At 55.6% G+C, this 18,984-nt stretch overlaps 1 protein-coding gene across 3 annotated transcripts in view; it reads right to left on the bottom strand.

The window, feature by feature from the left end:
• Positions 1–758: 758 nt before the first annotated feature.
• KIAA1549 (KIAA1549 ortholog) overlaps positions 759–18,984 on the bottom strand; it is a 117,932-nt gene continuing 99,706 nt past the window's right edge. For all 3 annotated transcript variants that reach the window (XM_073650497.1, XM_073650499.1, XM_073650498.1), the window contains exons 15-20: positions 17,640–17,784; positions 17,104–17,406; positions 9,840–9,892; positions 6,866–7,008; positions 6,551–6,720; positions 759–6,414 (exon numbers count right to left, since the gene is read on the bottom strand). In XM_073650497.1, the coding sequence (XP_073506598.1) occupies positions 6,187–6,414; positions 6,551–6,720; positions 6,866–7,008; positions 9,840–9,892; positions 17,104–17,406; positions 17,640–17,784 (1,042 nt within the window). In that variant the 3' untranslated portion in view covers positions 759–6,186. The remainder of the gene's footprint in view (positions 6,415–6,550; positions 6,721–6,865; positions 7,009–9,839; positions 9,893–17,103; positions 17,407–17,639; positions 17,785–18,984) is intronic.

The following is an 18,984-nucleotide window of genomic DNA, read 5'->3' as shown; positions in this document are numbered from 1 at the left end:
CCCCCCGACAAAACAAGAACAACAATACAAAGATGTCTATACACGGCCACGTTCACGGGGGCCCCGGGACACCACACAGACACTCCAGGGGCCCCGCGCACACAACGGGCCAGAGATTAACCCCTCCACGGTCCGAGAGGCCTGCACGCCGGATCGTGAAGAGGGCGACGACATGAAACGGACGATAGAAGACGAACGTCTGGAAAAAAAGTCAGCGTCAGCTTCAGGGTTTCTTCAGTTTTGCAAAAAGTTTTCTGATTTTTCCCACAAAATTCCCAGTTTTTTGATTTGCTGATTTGTATTCTCCTCCTGGCGACGACGCAGGCGAGGACGGATGGCGCTGCGAGGAGGCTTTGTATATTGCTGTGTGGAAATAGCACCTTATATTAACCCCTCAACGCCGGACAGGTCAGCAACATGGGGGGATGAGCCAGGAACAGGCGAGATCATGTGACTGTAGGACCAATGTGGGCCCCTGCATGCAGCACGGGGGTCCTGCACCCCACAGATACCACTCTAAGCTGGTGCCATAAGTAGGTGCTGCCCCCAAACTTCCTGTTTGGATCACTTGTATGCTGGCAGTTGGGAGGTTATGCACCCTCTTACTAATATAACATGTCCCCTCCTTGTTACCCAGCCCACGTCATCTCCTCTCATTCCTGTCCCAAGCCTGTACTTTTGTTTCTCAGTCCTGTAGTGTCCTGTTTTCTCGTCACTTGGTCCCTTTTCTCATTACACAGCCCCATCCCGATGTCTCCACTCAGTTATTAATGCCGTCTCATTACTTGGTCTCGTTCTCCTCTCTCGTTAATAGGTCTTGTCCCCCCTCATTGCCCAGCTTGTCTCTTCCCTTCCTCTCTTCTCGGACTGTCCTGTTCTCTCCTCTTATTGCGCAGCCCCCGTCCTCTCGGCCCTTGTCCCATCCTCTCTTCTCGGCCTGACCCGTTGTTCTCCTCTCGTTGCTCAGCCCCCGTCCTCTCGGCCCTTGTCCCATCCTCTCTTCTCGGACTGTCCTGTTCTCTCCTCTTATTGCGCAGCCCCCGTCCTCTCGGCCCTTGTCCCATCTTCTCTTCTCGGCCTGACCCGTTGTTCTCCTCTCGTTGCTCAGCCCCCGTCCTCTCTTCTCGGCCTGACCCGTTGTTCTCCTCTCGTTGCTCAGCCCCCGTCCTCTCATCTGGTGGTTGAGCACATTCCGTCCTCTCCTCTCTCAGCCTTCACTCCATCCACTCCTCTCATTGCTTGGTCCCAGTCCCAGCCTCTCTTGTTTGCCGGTCCTATTGTCTCCTCTTGTTGCTTGGCCCTCATCCCATCTTTTCGTTGCTACGCCCCTGTCAAAGCCTCTCCCCTCGATCCCGCTCCCATCCTCATGTTGCTCGACCTGTGCTATCCTTTCTTTTCTCTCAATCATTTTCCACCACTCCTATCCTTGCATGGCCATCATCCTGTCCACCCCTCTTGGTGTTCTACCCCCCCATCCCATCCTCTCTTCTCAGCCTGTCCCACTCTCCTCTTGTTGATCGGCTCCTGTTCTCTCAGCCCTTGTCCCGTTCTTTCCTCTCGTTGATCGGCCCCAGTCCCATCCTTTCGTTGGTACACCCCTGTCGAAGCCTCTCCTCCCGATGCTCGGCTCACGTCCCAACTTCTCCCCTCATTGCTTGGCCCCCCTCCAATCCCCATGGTGCTCGACCGGTCCCCTCCTTTCTATTCTCGGTCTTCCTTTAGCCCACTCCTATCATTGCTTGGCCCCCATCCTGTCCTCTTGGTGCTCGATCCCCGTCCCATCCTCTCTCCTCAGCTTGTCACCTTCTCTCCTCTTGTTGCTTGGCCCCTGTCCTCTCGGCCCTTGTCCCATCCTCTGTTCCCAGCCTGTCCCATTCTCTCCTCTTGTTGCTCGGCCCCTGTCCTCTCTTCTTGCTACGCAGTCTCATCCCATCCTCTCTTCTTGACCTGTCCCGTTCTTTCATTTGTTGGTCCCGGGTCCCATCCTCTCGATGCTTGGCTCCCATCTTTTTCTCTCCTCCTGGCCTATCCCATTCTCTCCTCTCGTTTGTCGGCCCGCAATCCATCCTCTCGTTGCTTGGCACCCCACAAAATCTCTCAATGCTTGGCCCCTGTCGAATCCTATCCTGTCAATGCTCTGCCCCCATTCCAGCCTCTCCCCTCATTGCTTGGCCCCCCTCCCATCCTCAATTTGCTTGACCTATCCCATTCCTTTTTACTCAGCCTTCGTTTTGCCACTGCTATCATTGCTAAGCCCCCATTCCTGTCCCCTCCTCTCTTCTCGGCCTGTCCTGTGGTCTCTCTTCTCTTTGCTAGGACCCCGTCCCCTCCTCTCGTTGTTCGGACTCCATCCCTTACCCTTGTCCAGTCCTCTGGTCTCGTTGTTTGGCCCTGTCTCATCCCCTCCGCTCTTCTCGGCCTGTCCCATTCTCTCATCTCGTTGCTCGGCCCCCTTCCCCTCATCTCTTCTGGGCCTGTCTCGTCTCCTCGTTGCATGGCCCTTCCTTTCCTTGCTCGGCCCCTGTCCCCTCTCCTCTCGTTGTTGAGCCCCCCTTCCCCTCATCTCTTCTCGGCCTGTCTTGTAGTCTCCTCATCTCGTTGCATGACCCTCATATCCCTTCCTTTCCTTGCTCGGCCCCTGTCCCCTCCTCTCGGCTGATCCCGTTCTGTCCTCATCCCTTCCTTTCCTTGCTCGGCCCCTCCTCTCGGCTGATCCCGTTCTGTCCTCATCCCTTCCTTTCCTTGCTCGGCCCCTGTCCCCTCTCCTCTCATTGCTGAGCCCCCCTACCCCTCATCTCTTCTCGGCCTGTCTCGTTGTCTCCTCATCTCGTTGCATGACCCTCATCCCTTCCTTTCCTTGCTCGGCCCCTGTCCCCTCCTCTCGGCTGATCCCGTTCTGTCCTCATCCCTTCCTTTCATTGCTCGGCCCCCGTCCCCTCTCCTCTCGTTGCGGAGCCCCACTTCCCCTCATCTCTTCTCGGCCTGTCTCGTTGTCTCATCTCGTTGCATGACCCTCATCCCTTCCTTTCCTTGCTCGGCCCCTGTCCCCTCCTGTCCTCATCCCTTCCTTTCATTGCTCGGCCCTCGTCCCCTCTCCTCTCGTTGCTGAGCCCCCCTTCCCTCATCTCTTCTTGGCCTGTCTCGTTGTCTCCTCATCTTGTTGCATGACCCTCATCCCTTCCTTTCCTTGCTCGGCCCCCGTCCCCTCTCCTCTCGTTGTTGAGCCCCCCTTCCCCTCATCTCTTCTTGGCCTGTCTCGTCTCCTCATCTCGTTGCATGACCCTCATCCCTTCCTTTCCTTGCTCGGTCCCCGTCCCCTCCTCTCTTCTCGGCCTGTCTTGTAGCCTCATCTCGTTGCATGACCCTCATATCCCTTCCTTTCCTTGTTCGGCCCCTGTCCCCTCCTCTCGGCTGATCCCGTTCTGTCCTCATCCCTTCCTTTCATTGCTCGGCCCTCGTCCCCACCTCTCGTTGCTGAGCCCCCCTTCCACTCATCTCTTCTTGGCCTGTCTCGTTGTCTCCTCATCTCGTTGCATGACCCTCATCCCTTCCTTTCCTTGCTCGGTCCCCGTCCCCTCCTCTCTTCTCGGCCTGTCTTGTAGCCTCCTCATCTCGTTGCATGACCCTCATATCCCTTCCTTTCCTTGTTCGGCCCCTGTCCCCTCCTCTCGGCTGATCCCGTTCTGTCCTCATCCCTTCCTTTCATTGCTCGGCCCTCGTCCCCACCTCTCGTTGCTGAGCCCCCCTCTTCCACTCATCTCTTCTTGGCCTGTCTCGTTGTCTCCTCATCTCGTTGCATGACCCTCATCCCTTCCTTTCCTTGCTCGGTCCCCGTCCCCTCCTCTCGGCTGATCCCGTTCTGTCCTCATCCCTTCCTTTCATTGCTCGGCCCTCGTCCCCACCTCTCGTTGCTGAGCCCCCCTTCCACTCATCTCTTCTTGGCCTGTCTCGTTGTCTCCTCATCTCGTTGCATGACCCTCATCCCTTCCTTTCCTTGCTCGGTCCCCGTCCCCTCCTCTCGGCTGATCCCGTTCTGTCCTCATCCCTTCCTTTCATTGCTCGGCCCTCGTCCCCACCTCTCGTTGCTAAGCCCCCCTTCCCCTCATCTCTTCTCGGCCTGTCTCGTTGTCTCCTCATCTCGTTGCATGACCCTCATCCCTTCCTTTCCTTGCTCGGTCCCTGTCCCCTCCTCTCGGCTGATCCCGTTCTGTCCTCATCCCTTCCTTTCATTGCTCGGCCCTCGTCCCCTCTCCTCTCGTTGCTGAGCCCCCCTTCCCCTCATCTCTTCTCGGCCTGTCTCGTTGTCTCCTCATCTCGTTGCATGACCCTCATCCCTTCCTTTCCTTGCTCGGCCCCCGTCCCCTCCTCTCGGCTGATCCCGTTCTGTCCTCATCCCTTCCTTTCCTTGCTCGGTCCCCGTCCCCTCCTCTCGGCTGATCCCGTTCTGTCCTCATCCCTTCCTTTCATTGCTCGGCCCTCGTCCCCTCTCCTCTCGTTGCTGAGCCCCCCTTCCCCTCATCTCTTCTCGGCCTGTCTCCTCATCTCGTTGCATGACCCTCATCCCTTCCTTTCCTTGCTCGGCCCCCGTCCCCTCTCCTCTCGTTGTTGAGCCCCCCTTCCTCTCATCTCTTCTTGGCCTGTCTCGTCTCATCTCGTTGCATGACCCTCATCCCTTCCTTTCCTTGCTCGGCCCCTGTCCCCTCCTCTCGGCTGATCCCATTCTGTCCTCATCCCTTCCTTTCATTGCTCGGCCCTCGTCCCCACCTCTCGTTGCTGAGCCCCCCTTCCCCTCATCTCTTCTTGGCCTGTCTCGTCTCCTCATCTCGTTGCATGACCCTCATCCCTTCCTTTCCTTGCTCGGTCCCCGTCCCCTCCTCTCTTCTCGGCCTGTCTTGTAGTCTCCTCATCTCGTTGCATGACCCTCATCCCTTCCTTTCCTTGCTCGGCCCCTGTCCCCTCCTCTCGGCTGATCCCGTTCTGTCCTCATCCCTTCCTTTCCTTGCTCGGCCCCCGTCCCCTCCTCTCGGCTGATCCCGTTCTGTCCTCATCCCTTCCTTTCCTTGCTCGGCCCCCGTCCCCTCCTCTCGGCTGATCCCGTTCTGTCCTCATCCCTTCCTTTCCTTGCTCGGCCCCCGTCCCCTCCTCTCGGCTGATCCCGTTCTGTCCTCATCCCTTCCTTTCCTTGCTCGGCCCCCGTCCCCTCCTCTCGGCTGATCCCGTTCTGTCCTCATCCCTTCCTTTCATTGCTCGGCCCTCGTCCCCACCTCTCGTTGCTAAGCCCCACTTCCCCTCATCTCTTCTTGGCCTGTCTCGTCTCCTCATCTCGTTGCATGACCCTCATCCCTTCCTTTCCTTGCTCGGTCCCTGTCCCCTCCTCTCGGCTGATCCCGTTCTGTCCTCATCCCTTCCTTTCCTTGCTCGGCCCCCGTCCCCTCCTCTCGGCTGATCCCGTTCTGTCCTCATCCCTTCCTTTCCTTGCTCGGCCCCCGTCCCCTCCTCTCGGCTGATCCCGTTCTGTCCTCATCCCTTCCTTTCCTTGCTCGGCCCCCGTCCCCTCCTCTCGGCTGATCCCGTTCTGTCCTCATCCCTTCCTTTCATTGCTCGGCCCTCGTCCCCACCTCTCGTTGCTAAGCCCCACTTCCCCTCATCTCTTCTTGGCCTGTCTCGTCTCCTCATCTCGTTGCATGACCCTCATCCCTTCCTTTCCTTGCTCGGTCCCCGTCCCCTCCTCTCTTCTCGGCCTGTCTTGTAGCCTCCTCATCTCGTTGCATGACCCTCATCCCTTCCTTTCCTTGCTCGGTCCCCGTCCCCTCCTCTCATTTCTTAGTCCGTCTTGTCCTTTCTTCTCTCAGCCTTGTCCTGTTTACAGGTGAAACATTCCAGTCACAACCATAAACAGGTCCCTCCTGGACCGTCACAATCTGACCTGTTCCACCCATGAAAACCTAGACCTTCTGGATCCCTCACCCCCGCCCTCATGACCTCCTGTTTCTAATGACCCTTCACTCTGTCCGTTCAGTCCTTTATCCCCCACAGATGAAGACCCCCATGCTGCTGCTGACTCATCATATATGCTGATGCCCGGTGATGTGCTGCTCTTATTCTCACTATTTCGGCCACTCCTCGCACCCCTGCCCTATGGCTTCCATAGGAAGCGGACCTTTAGCCGGTGGTGTGCAGCCTCTATCAGCTGTGGTAGCTGGGGGCGACCACCTGTTTCTGGGAGAGGCGCAGCAGTTCTTCCCGGATGGCCTTGATGAGGGAGGCGGAAGAGTGGCCCGGATGGATGTCCTCCGCTGAGCTGGAGGGGTAACAGATGGAAGGGGGCAGATGAGAGCCCGGCTGGCGATTGGGGCCCCTGTTCACGGAGAACATCTGAGGGCCACTGTAGTCTTGGGCTCCATGTGTGTGACCCTGCAACAAATAATTCCCGAATTAAAGGGACGTTTCCATTCACTGACAGCAAGCACAGACTGTCAGCTAAGGAACAGCAGAAAGCTGGGAGCCACCATCACACGGAGCGCCCCCGTTTATGGATCCGGTCACTTACCGCTTCCCTGTGCGCCGCATTTCTTGGAGTCTCTTCTTCATGACTGTAGTATGAGGGCCACCCGGGGCTAGAAAATGCCGGTACAGACCGACTCGGGGCCAACTCAGTGGACTGGGCCCCCATGCCACTTGCGATGCCCACCTGCGTCAACTGGTGAATCTGCGCCGAGCCTGAAAAGTGACACTTAAAGGTAATGTTAAAGGAGCCACTAAGTATTATATCAGTGCCGGAGGGGCAGGGAGGCTACTACACCTACTATCAGGCTCTCATTGGCCTGATATGGCTGATAACAGGGAGTAATGAGGCTGTACTCACCAGAATTGCTTCCCAGGGGCCGCGGTCTGGCTACGGAGGTCAAGTCCTCGGGGTACATCCGGCCGGGATACTGACCTTCTGCCTGTTGTGATTCAGTGGCTGTTTCAGCCGGGGGCAGGAAGCCGGAGCCGAACCCTGGGCTTCTACAAGGAGAAGACGACCCAGGAGTCAATGTCCATGATAGAGAAACTCCGCCACTAGGAGAATACCGCGCTCACAGACGACTGGAATTCATCCCACCGGACGGCACCCCCAAGACCGCACCATGTTCCCATACTGTGGACCCTCCTGCGACAGCACCATCTTCCCATACTGTGGACCCACCTGCGCCGCACCATCTTCCCATACTGTGTACCCTCCTGCGACCGCACCATCTTCCCATTCTGTGGACCCTCCTGTGACCGTACCGCCTTCCCATACTGTGGACCCTCCTGCGACCGCACCATCTTCCCATACTGTGGACCCTCCTGCGACCGCACCATCTTCCCATACTGTGGACCCTCCTGCGACCGCACCATCTTCCCATACTGTGGACCCTCCTGAAATAGCATCATCTTCCCATACTGTCGACCCTCCTGCGACCGCACCATCTTCCCATACTGTGGACCCTCCTGCGACCGCACCATCTTCCCATTCTGTGGACCCTCCTGTGACTGTACCGCCTTCCCATACTGTGGACCCTCCTGCGACCGCACCATCTTCCCATACTGTGGACCCTCCTGCGACCGCACCATCTTCCCATACTGTGGACCCTCCTGCGACAGCACCATCTTCCCATACTGTGGACCCTCCTGTGACCGGACCGCCTTCTGCGACTGCACCACCTTCCCATATGGAAAGCCATTCCATACTGTGGACCCTCCTGTGACCGCACCATCTCCCCATACTGTGAACCCACTTGTGACCGGACCGCCTTTCCATACTGTGGACCCTCTTGTGACCGGACCCTCCTGCGACTGCCTCCCCATACTGTGGACCCTCCTGCGACCGCACCGCCTTCCCATACTGTGGACCTTCCTGCGACAGCACCGCCTCCCCACACTGTGGACCCTCCTGCGACAGCACCGCCTCCCCATACTGTGGACCCTCCTGCGACGGCACCGCCTCCCCATACTGTGGACCCTCCTGCGACGGCACCGCCTTCCCATACTGTGGACCCTCCTGCGACGGCACCGCCTCCCCATACTGTGGACCCTCCTGCGACAGCACCGCCTCCCCATACTGTGGACCCTCCTGCGACCGCACAGTCTCCCCATACTGTGGACCCTCCTGCGACAGCACCGCCTTCCCATACTGTGGACCCTCCTGCGACGGCACCACCTCCCCATACTGTGGACCCTCCTGCGACAGCACCGCTTCCCCATACTGTGGACACTCCTGCGACAGCACCGCCTCCCCATACTGTGGACCCTCCTGCGACAGCACCGCCTCCCCATACTGTGGACCCTCCTGCGACAGCACCGCCTCCCCATACTGTGGACCCTCCTGCGACAGCACCGCCTCCCCATACTGTGGACCCTCCTGCGACAGCACCGCCTACCCATACTGTGGACCCTCCTGCGACTGCACCGCCTTCCCATACTGTGGACCCTCCTGCAACCGCACCGCCTCCCCATACTGTGGACCCTCCTGCGACCGTACCGCCTTCCCATACTGTGGACCCTCCTGCAACCGCACCGCCTCCCCATACTGTGGACCCTCCTGCGACCATACCGCCTTCCCATACTGTGGACCCTCCTGTGACCGCACCGCCTCCCAATACTGTGGACCCTCCTGCGACCGCACCGCCTCCCCATTCTGTGGACCCTCCTGTGACCGCGCCACCTTCCCATACTGTGGACCCTCCTGCGACCGCACTGCCTCCCAATACTGTGGACTCTCCTGCGACCGCACCGCCTTCCCATACTGTGGACCCTCCTGCGACCGCACCGCCTCCCCATACTGTGGACCCTCCTGCAACCGCACCGCCTTCCCATACTGTGGACCCTCCTGCGACCGCACCGCCTTCCCATACTGTGGACCCTCCTGCGACCGCACCGCCTCCCCATTCTGTGGACCCTCCTGCGACCGTGCCGCCTTCACATACTGTGGACCCTCCTGCGACCGCACCGCCTCCCAATACTGTGGACCCTCCTGCGACCGTACCGCCTTACCATACTGTGGACCCTCCTGCGTACGCACCGCCTCCCCATTCTGTGGACCCTCCTGCGACCGTGCCGCCTTCCCATACTGTGGACCCTCCTGCGACCGTACCGCCTCCCCATACTGTGGACCCTCCTGCGACCGCACCGCCTTCCCATACTGTAGACCCTCCTCGAACTGCACCGCCTTCCCATACTGTAGACCCTCCTCGAACTGCACCGCCTTCCCATACTGTGGACCCTCCTGCGACCGCACCGCTTTGCCATACTGTGGACCCTCCTGCGACCGCACCGCCTTCCATACTGTAGACCCTCCTCTAACTGCATTGCCTCCCCTGAACGCAGACCCTGTTCTGATGACTCGACCTCCCCCGACCTTCCTCCGTGGTCTATGGGAGCAGTTTCTGCTCGGATCACGGCGGACTCCTGACACGTGGACCCCGAGCAGCGGAATATTCCAGTCGGGGGAGGGGACGGCCGTGATTATCTTTGTTCCCGTCTCTGCAGTCAATGGGCCGTGAACGCGGCACCGACCATTAAACTCGATCCCAAGAGCACAGACGGAAAATTACAACCACTGGCCCAAGCCAACGGCATTCTGGGTAACTGAAGGAGCGCCAGCTCTCACCTAGAGGGTTTGTTACAATGTATCGGTGCAGCTGGAGTCCTGGACATGATGCATTGTAACAAGCTGATCAGCTGTGTGAGCCAATGGACAGTTTCCATTCACTGACAGCAAACGGGACTCAAGAAGTAACCGAGAAACGTCCAGAACTTTACACAAAGCAACGATTCAGAGCCGTGCGCCCCCCGCTGGACAGAGAGACCATTACCTTGTCATAAGGCTGGGAGCAGCGGGCTGAGGCCCCCCGAAATCCAGAAATCTCTGAAAAGGAAAAAAGAGAGAGATCCCCATATTATACATCATCATCAATGCTCCAATCCTGCACATGCCTCAACCTCCACTCACCCCCAGAGCTGCACTCACTATTCTGCTGTTACATTGTGTCTTATCCTCCAGTCACCTCCAGAGCTGCAGTCACTATTCTGCTGTTACATCATGTCTTATCCTCCAGTCACCTCCAGAGCTGCACTCACTATTCTGCTGTTACATAGTGTCATACACTCCACTCACCTCCAGAGCGGCACTCACTATTATGCTGTTACATCATGTCTTATCCTCCAGTCACCTCCAGAGCTGTACTCACTATTCTGCTGTGACATTGTGTCTTATCCTCCACTCACCTCTAGAGCTGCACTCACTATTCTGCTGTTACATCATGTTTTATCATCCAGTCACCTCCAGAGCTGCAGTCACTATTCTGTAAGATCATGTCTTATCCTCCAGTCACCTCCAGAGCTGCACTCACTATTCTGCTGTTACATCATGTCTTATCCTCCAGTCACCTCCAGAGCTGCACTCACTATTCTGCTGTTGCTTTGTGTCTTACCCTCCAGAGCTGCACTCACTATTCTGCTGTTACATTGTCTTCCTCCAGTCACCTCCAGAGCTGCACTCACTATTCTGCTGTTACATCATGTCTTATGCTCCAGTCACCTCCAGAGCTGCACTCACTATTCTGCTGTTATATCATGTCTTATCCTCCAGAGCTGCACTCACTATTCTGCTGTTACATCATGTCTTATCCGCCAGTCACCTCCAGAGCTGCACTCACTATTCTGCTGTTGCATAATCTCTTATCCTCAAGTCACCTCCAGAGCTGCACTCACTATTCTGCCGTTGCTTCGTGTCTTATCCTCCAGTCAATTCCAGAGCTGCACTCACTATTCTGCTGTTACATCGTGTCTTATCCTCCAGAGCTGCACTCACTATTCTGCTGTTACATCATGTCTTATCCTCCAGAGCTGCAGTCACTGTTCTGCTGTTACATCATGTCTTATCCTCTAGTCACCTCCAGAGCTGCACTCACTATTCTGCTGTGACATCATGTCTTATCCTCCAGTCACCTCCAGAGCTGCACTCACTATTCTGCTGTGACATCATGTCTTATCCTCCAGTCACCTCCAGAGCTGCACTCACTATTCTGCTGTTACATCATGTCTTATCCTCCAGAGCTGCAGTCACTGTTCTGCTGTTACATCATGTCTTATCCTCTAGTCACCTCCAGAGCTGCAGTCACTATTCTGCTGTGACATTGTGTCTTATCCTCCACTCACCTCTAGAGCTGCACTCACTATTCTGCTGTTACATCATGTTTTATCATCCAGTCACCTCCAGAGCAGCAGTCACTATTCTGTAAGATCATGTCTTATCCTCCAGTCACCTCCAGAGCTGCACTCACTACTCTGCTGTTACATCATGTCTTATCCTCCAGAGCTGCACTCACTATTCTGCTGTTACATCATGTCTTATCCTCCAGAGCTGCACTCACTATTCTGCTGTTACATCATGTCTTATCCTCCAGAGCTGCATTCACTATTCTGCTGTTACATCATGTCTTATCCTCTAGTCACCTCCAGAGCTGTACTCACTATTCTGCTGTGACATTGTGTCTTATCCTCCACTCACCTCTAGAGCTGCACTCACTATTCTGCTGTTACATCATGTTTTATCATCCAGTCACCTCCAGAGCTGCAGTCACTATTCTGTAAGATCATGTCTTATCCTCCAGAGCTGCACTCACTATTCTGCTGTTACATCATGTATTATTCTCCAGAGCTGCACTCACTATTCTGCTGTTGCTTTGTGTCTTACCCTCCAGAGCTGCACTCACTATTCTGCTGTTACATTGTGTCTTATCCTCCAGTCACCTCCAGAGCTGCACTCACTATTCTGCTGTTACATCATGTCTTATCTGCCAGTCACCTCCAGAGCTGCACTCACTATTCTGTAAGATCATGTCTTATCCTCCACTCACCTCCAGAGCTGCACTCACTATTCTGCTGTTACATCATGTCTTATCCTCCAGAGCTGCAGTCACTGTTCTGCTGTTACATCATGTCTTATCCTCTAGTCACCTCCAGAGCTGCAGTCACTATTCTGCTGTGACATTGTGTCTTATCCTCCACTCACCTCTAGAGCTGCACTCACTATTCTGCTGTTACATCATGTTTTATCATCCAGTCACCTCCAGAGCAGCAGTCACTATTCTGTAGGATCATGTCTTATCCTCCAGAGCTGCACTCACTACTCTGCTGTTACATCATGTCTTATCCTCCAGTCACCTCCAGAGCTGCACTCACTATTCTGCTGTTACATCATGTCTTATCCTCCAGAGCTGCACTCACTATTCTGCTGTTACATCATGTCTTATCCTCTAGTCACCTCCAGAGCTGTACTCACTATTCTGCTGTGACATTGTGTCTTATCCTCCACTCACCTCTAGAGCTGCACTCACTATTCTGCTGTTACATCAAGTTTTATCATCCAGTCACCTCCAGAGCTGCAGTCACTATTCTGTAAGATCATGTCTTATCCTCCAGTCACCTCCAGAGCTGCACTCACTATTCTGCTGTTACATCATGTATTATTCTCCAGAGCTGCACTCACTATTCTGCTGTTGCTTTGTGTCTTACCCTCCAGAGCTGCACTCACTATTCTGCTGTTACATTGTGTCTTATCCTCCAGTCACCTCCAGAGCTGCACTCACTATTCTGCTGTTACATCATGTCTTATGCTCCAGTCACCTCCAGAGCTGCACTCACTATTCTGCTGTTATATCATCTCTTATCCTCCAGTCACCTCCAGAGCTGCACTCACTATTCTGCTGTTACATCATGTCTTATCCTCCAGAGCTGCACTCACTATTCTGCTGTTACATCATGTCTTATCCGCCAGTCACCTCCAGAGCTGCACTCACTATTCTGCTGTTACATCGTGTCTTATCCTCCAGTCACCTCCAGAGCTGTACTCACTATTCTGCTGTGACATTGTGTCTTATCCTCCACTCACCTCTAGAGCTGCACTCACTATTCTGCTGTTACATCATGTTTTATCATCCAGTCACCTCCAGAGCTGCAGTCACTATTCTGTAAGATCATGTCTTATCCTCCAGTCACCTCCAGAGCTGCACTCACTATTCTGCTGTTACATCATGTCTTATCCTCCAGAGCTGCACTCACTATTCTGCTGTTGCTTTGTGTCTTACCCTCCAGAGCTGCACTCACTATTCTGCTGTTACATTGTGTCTTATCCTCCAGTCACCTCCAGAGCTGCACTCACTATTCTGCTGTTACATCATGTCTTATGCTCCAGTCACCTCCAGAGCTGCACTCACTATTCTGCTGTTACATCATGTCTTATCCGCCAGTCACCTCCAGAGCTGCACTCACTATTCTGCTGTTACATCATGTCTTATCCGCCAGTCACCTCCAGAGCTGCACTCACTATTCTGCTGTTACATCATGTCTTATCCGCCAGTCACCTCCAGAGCTGCACTCACTATTCTGCTGTTGCATAATCTCTTATCCTCAAGTCACCTCCAGAGCTGCACTCACTATTCTGCCGTTGCTTCGTGTCTTATCCTCCAGTCACTTCCAGAGCTGCACTCACTATTCTGCTGTTACATCGTGTCTTATCCTCCAGTCACCTCCAGAGCTGCACTCACTATTCTGCTGTTACATCATGTCTTATCCTCCAGAGCTGCAGTCACTGTTCTGCTGTTACATCATGTCTTATCCTCTAGTCACCTCCAGAGCTGCAGTCACTATTCTGCTGTGACATCATGTCTTATCCTCCAGTCACCTCCTGAGCTGCACTCACTATTGTGCTGTTACATCATGTCTTATCCTCCAGAGCTGCAGTCACTGTTCTGCTGTTACATCATGTCTTATCCTCTAGTCACCTCCAGAGCTGCAGTCACTATTCTGCCGTTGCTTCGTGTCTTATCCTCCAGTCACTTCCAGAGCTGCACTCACTATTCTGCTGTTACATCGTGTCTTATCCTCCACTCACCTCTAGAGCTGCACTCACTATTCTGCTGTTACATCATGTTTTATCATCCAGTCACCTCCAGAGCAGCAGTCACTATTCTGTAAGATCATGTCTTATCCTCCAGTCACCTCCAGAGCTGCACTCACTATTCTGCTGTTACATCATGTCTTATCCTCCAGTCACCTCCAGAGCTGCACTCACTATTCTGCTGTTGCTTTGTGTCTTACCCCCCAGAGCTGCACTCACTATTCTGCTGTTACATCATGTCTTATCCTCCAGTCACCTCCAGAGCTGCACTCACTATTCTGCTGTTACATCGTGTCTTATCCTCCAGTCACTTCCAGAGCTGCACTCACTATTCTGCTGTTACATCGTGTCTTATCCTCCAGTCACCTCCAGAGCTGCACTCACTATTCTGCTGTTACATCATGTCTTATCCTCCAGAGCTGCACTCACTGTTCTGCTGTTACATCATGTCTTATCCTCCAGTCACTTACAGAGCTGCACTCACTATTCTGCTGTTACATCGTGTCTTATCCTCCAGAGCTGCACTCACTATTCTGCTGTTACATCATGTCTTATCCTCCAGTCACTTACAGAGCTGCACTCACTATTCTGCTGTTACATCGTGTCTTATCCTCCAGAGCTGCACTCACTATTCTGCTGTTACATCATGTCTCATCCTCCAGAGCTGCACTCACTGTTCTGCTGTTACATCATGTCTTATCCTCTAGTCACCTCCAGAGCTGCAGTCACTATTCTGCTGTGACATCATGTCTTATCCTCCAGTCACCTCCAGAGCTGCACTCACTATTCTGCTGTTACATCATGTCTTATCCTCCAGAGCTGCACTCACTATTCTGCTGTTGCTTCGTATCTTATCATCCAGTCACCTCCAGAACTGCAGTCACTATTCTGCTGTTACATCGTGTCTTATCCCCCAGTCACCTCCAGAGCTGCACTCACTATTCTGCTGTTACATCATGTCTTATCCTCCAGTCACCTCCAGAGCTGCAGTCACTATTCTGCTGTTACATGTCTTATCCTCCAGTCACCCCCAGAGCTGCAGTCACTATTCTGCTGTTGCTTCGTATCTTATCATCCAGTCACCTCCAGAGCTGCAGTCACTATTCTGCTGTTACATCATGTCTTATCCTCCAGTCACCTCCAGAGCTGCAGTCACTATTCTGCTGTTACATGTCTTATCCTCCAGTCACCCCCAGAGCTGCACTGACTATTGTGCTGTTACATCGTGTCTTATCCTCCAGTCACCTCCAGAGCTGCACTCACTATTCTGCTGTTACATCGTGTCTTATCCTCCAGAGCTGCAGTCACTATTCTGCTGTTAAATCATGTCTTATCCTCAAGTCACCTACAGAGCTGAAGTCACTATTCTGCTGTTACATCATGTCTTATCCTACAGTCACATCCAGAGCTGCACTCACTATTCTGCAATTACATCATTTCTAATCCTCCAGAGCTGTCCCCAGGATCCCCCCATGTCTCTGGTGATGTCACAGGGGTGTTCCTCGGGATCCCATGTCTCCGGTGACGTCACAGGGGTGTTCCCCAGTATCCCTCCCCATGTCCCTAATGATGTCACAGGGGTGTTCCCCGGGGTCCCCCCCCCCATGTTACTGGTGATGTCACAAGGGTGTTCCCTGGGATCCCATGTCTCTGCTGATGTCACAGGAATGTTCCCAAGACCCCCCCCATGTCCCTGGTGATGTTACAAGGGTGTTCCAAGGGATCCCTCCATGTCCCGTGGTGATGTCACAGGGGTGTTCCCCGGGATCCCTCCATGTCTCCGGTGATGTCACAGGAATGTTCCCCATAATCCCCCCCACGTCCCTGGTGATGACACAGGGGTGTTCCCCGGAATCCCCCCATGTCTCTTGTGATGTCACAGGGGTGTTCCCCGGGATCCCATGTCTCTGCTGATGTCACAGGAATGTTCCCCATGACCCCTCCCCATGTCCCTAGTGATGTCACAGGGGTGTTCCCCGGGATCCCTCCATGTCCCTTGGTGATGTCACAGGGGTGTTCCCCGGGATCCCTCCATGTCTCCGGTGATGTCACAGGGTGCTCCCCATGGACCCCCCCCCCCCATGTCCCTGGTGATGTCACAGGGGTGTTCCCCGGAATCCCCATGTCTCTTGTGATGTCACAGGGGTGTTCCCCGGAATCCCCCCCATGTCTCTTGTGATGTCACAGGGGTGTTCCCCGGGATCCCCCCCCATGTATCTGGTGACATCACAGGGGTGTTCCCCGGGATCCCTCCACGTCCCTGGTGATGTCACAGGGGTGTTCCCCGGATCCTCCCACATCCCTGGTGATGTCACAGGGGTGTTCCCCGGGATCCCTACTTGTCCCTTGGTGATGTCACAGGGGTGTTCCCCGGGATCCCTCCAAGTCCCTTGGTGATGTCACAGGGGTGTTCCCCGGGATCTCTCCATGTCTCCGGTGATGTCATAGGTGTGTTCCCCCGTCTCTGGTGATGTCACAGGGGTGTTCCCTGGGATCTTCCCATGTCCCTGGTGATGTCACAGGGGTGTTCCCCGGAATCCTCCCATGTCCCTGGTGATGTCACAGGGGTGTTCCCCGGAATCCTCCCATGTCCCTGGTGATGTCACATGGGTGTTTCCCGGGATGTCATAGGGGTGTTCCCCGGGATCCCCGCCCATGTATCTGGTGACATCACAGGGGTGTTCCCCGGGATCCCTCCACGTCCCTGGTGATGTCACAGGGGTGTTCCCCGGATCCTCCCACATCCCTGGTGATGTCACAGGGGTGTTCCCCGGGATCCCTCCTTGTCCCTTGGTGATGTCACAGGGGTGTTCCCCGGGATCCCTCCAAGTCCCTTGGTGATGTCACAGGGGTGTTCCCCGGGATCTCTCCATGTCTCCGGTGATGTCATAGGTGTGTTCCCCCGTCTCTGGTGATGTCACAGGGGTGTTCCCTGGGATCTTTCCATGTCCCTGGTGATGTCACAGGGGTGTTCCCCGGAATCCTCCCATGTCCCTGGTGATGTCACAGGGGTGTTCCCCGGAATCCTCCCATGTCCCTGGTGATGTCACATGGGTGTTTCCCGGGATGTCATAGGGGTGTTCCCCGGGATTCCCCCGTCTCTGGTGATGTCACAGGGGTGTTCCCCGGATCCCCCATGTCCCTGGTGATGGGTTTTGTTGCCAGTAGTGACTCACGTTGTAGTGGGAGGACTGATGAGAGGGGTACTGCCATAGTGTGGACCCCTGAGCGGTCCGAGCTGAGGAGCTGTTCCCCGCATGCTGTCCTGAAGTGTTTCCAGACTGCAGCGCCCCGGGCCCCTGGCTGCTCGGGGCCACCAGTGCAAAGGCATCATCCAGCAGAGACTGCATAGTCTGCCGCACCTCTTCAATGGACGGCTGAGGGGCCACGTACGGAGCCGGGAGGCGCGGGGGGGAGCCGGGATAATTGCCGATTTCTGATACCGGGGTGGGGTTATCGGAGGGGATATCGGGGTCAGACTGGAGAAAGACAAGCAAGTGTAATCTGTTATCAGCCAGACATGGTGACAGCATGGAGGGTATAGTATTGTTCTCAGCTGTCTGCCACTGACATCAATGCAATCGTTTGCTCTCTGTTATCAGCTAGTGAGGTGGTGCCACACTATATGCTGATAGAATGACATCTATATCTGTGGGTGATACCAGAGAACAACAGATGACGCTCCGCATCGGATATAATGATATTCACGCACCACGTAGGCGGAGTTACTGACGCCGGGGGGCCTCTTGTAGGTTCCGTCGCTGTCCGTGGTAATTAGGCGGTCTCGATCTGCATCCGGGGGGCTCGAGGACCCCTGCTGCTTGCGTCGTTGCTTTGGTGACCGTCTGGCTCGTGAGCTGGAAATGAAAAACGTTTATACATGGAGTGATTCTGTGCCTCTATAATATTATTACCACATGCTGCCCTGTCCCTTCCTCATGCTTTTCACTGCAGCTCATCTCCACAAGACAATCACTGTCTACATCTCACCTGGCTGGAAACCTCACTAGAGCCTCGATTGAGGGGAGGAGTCTCGACTGGGGGAGGAGCCCAAATCAAAGCATGAACCTCAACAGTCAAGAAAGCCTCACCCGGGGAGGGGTGGAGGAACACCAACATAGGGGAGGAGCCTCAACCAAAAGGGAGGGGGAGTGGCAGGAGCCCACCCGAGAGAAGGGGACAAGGAGGAGCCCGCCCGAGAGAAGGGGACAAGGAGGAGCCCGCCCGAGAGAAGGGGACAAGGAGGAGCCCGCCCGAGAGAAGGGGACAAGGAGGAGCCCGTCCGAGAGAAGGGGACAAGGAGGAGCCCGCCCGAGAGAAGGGGACAGGGAGGAGCCCGCCCGAGAGAAGGGGACAAGGAGGAGCCCGCCCGAGAGAAGGGGACAAGGAGGTGCCCGCCCGAGAGAAGGGGACAAGGAGGAGCCCGCCCGAGAGAAGGGGACAAGGAGGAGCCCGCCCGAGAGAAGGGGACAAGGAGGTGCCCGCCCGAGAGAAGGGGACAAGGAGGTGCCCGCCCGAGAGAAGGGGACAGGGAGGTGCCCGCCCGAGAGAAGGGGACAGGGAGGTGCCCGCCCGAGAGAAGGGGACAGGGAGGAGCCCGCCCGAGAGAAGGGGACAAGGAGGAGCCCGCCCGAGAGAAGGGGACAAGGAGGTGCCCGCCCGAGAGAAGGGGACAAGGAGGAGCCCGCCCGAGAGAAGGGGACAAGGAGGAGCCCGCCCGAGAGAAGGGGACAAGGAGGAGCCCGCCCGAGAGAAGGGGGTGGGGAGGAGCCCGACCGAGAGAAGGGGACAAGGAGGAGCCTCCCCGAGAGAAGGGGACAAGGAGGAGCCCGACCGAGAGAAGGGGACAAGGAGGTACCCGCCCGAGAGAAGGGGGGTGGGGAGGAGCCCGACCGAGAGAAGGGGACAGGGAGGAGCCCGCCCGAGAGAAGGGGACAAGGAGGAGCCCGCCCGAGAGAAGGGGGGTGGGGAGGAGCCCGCCCGAGAGAAGGGGGGTGGGGAGGAGCCCGACCGAGAGAAGGGGACAGGGAGGAGCCCGACCGAGAGAAGGGGACAGG

The sequence above is a fragment of the Phyllobates terribilis genome, unplaced genomic scaffold (genome assembly GCF_046119375.1).
Source record: "Phyllobates terribilis strain yellow unplaced genomic scaffold, ASM4611937v1 Scaffold_10__3_contigs__length_209671492, whole genome shotgun sequence".
Taxonomy (NCBI): Eukaryota; Metazoa; Chordata; class Amphibia; order Anura; family Dendrobatidae; genus Phyllobates; species Phyllobates terribilis.
The sequence above is the reverse complement of the archived record's forward strand: the minus strand, read 5'-3'. Positions and strand labels throughout refer to the sequence as shown.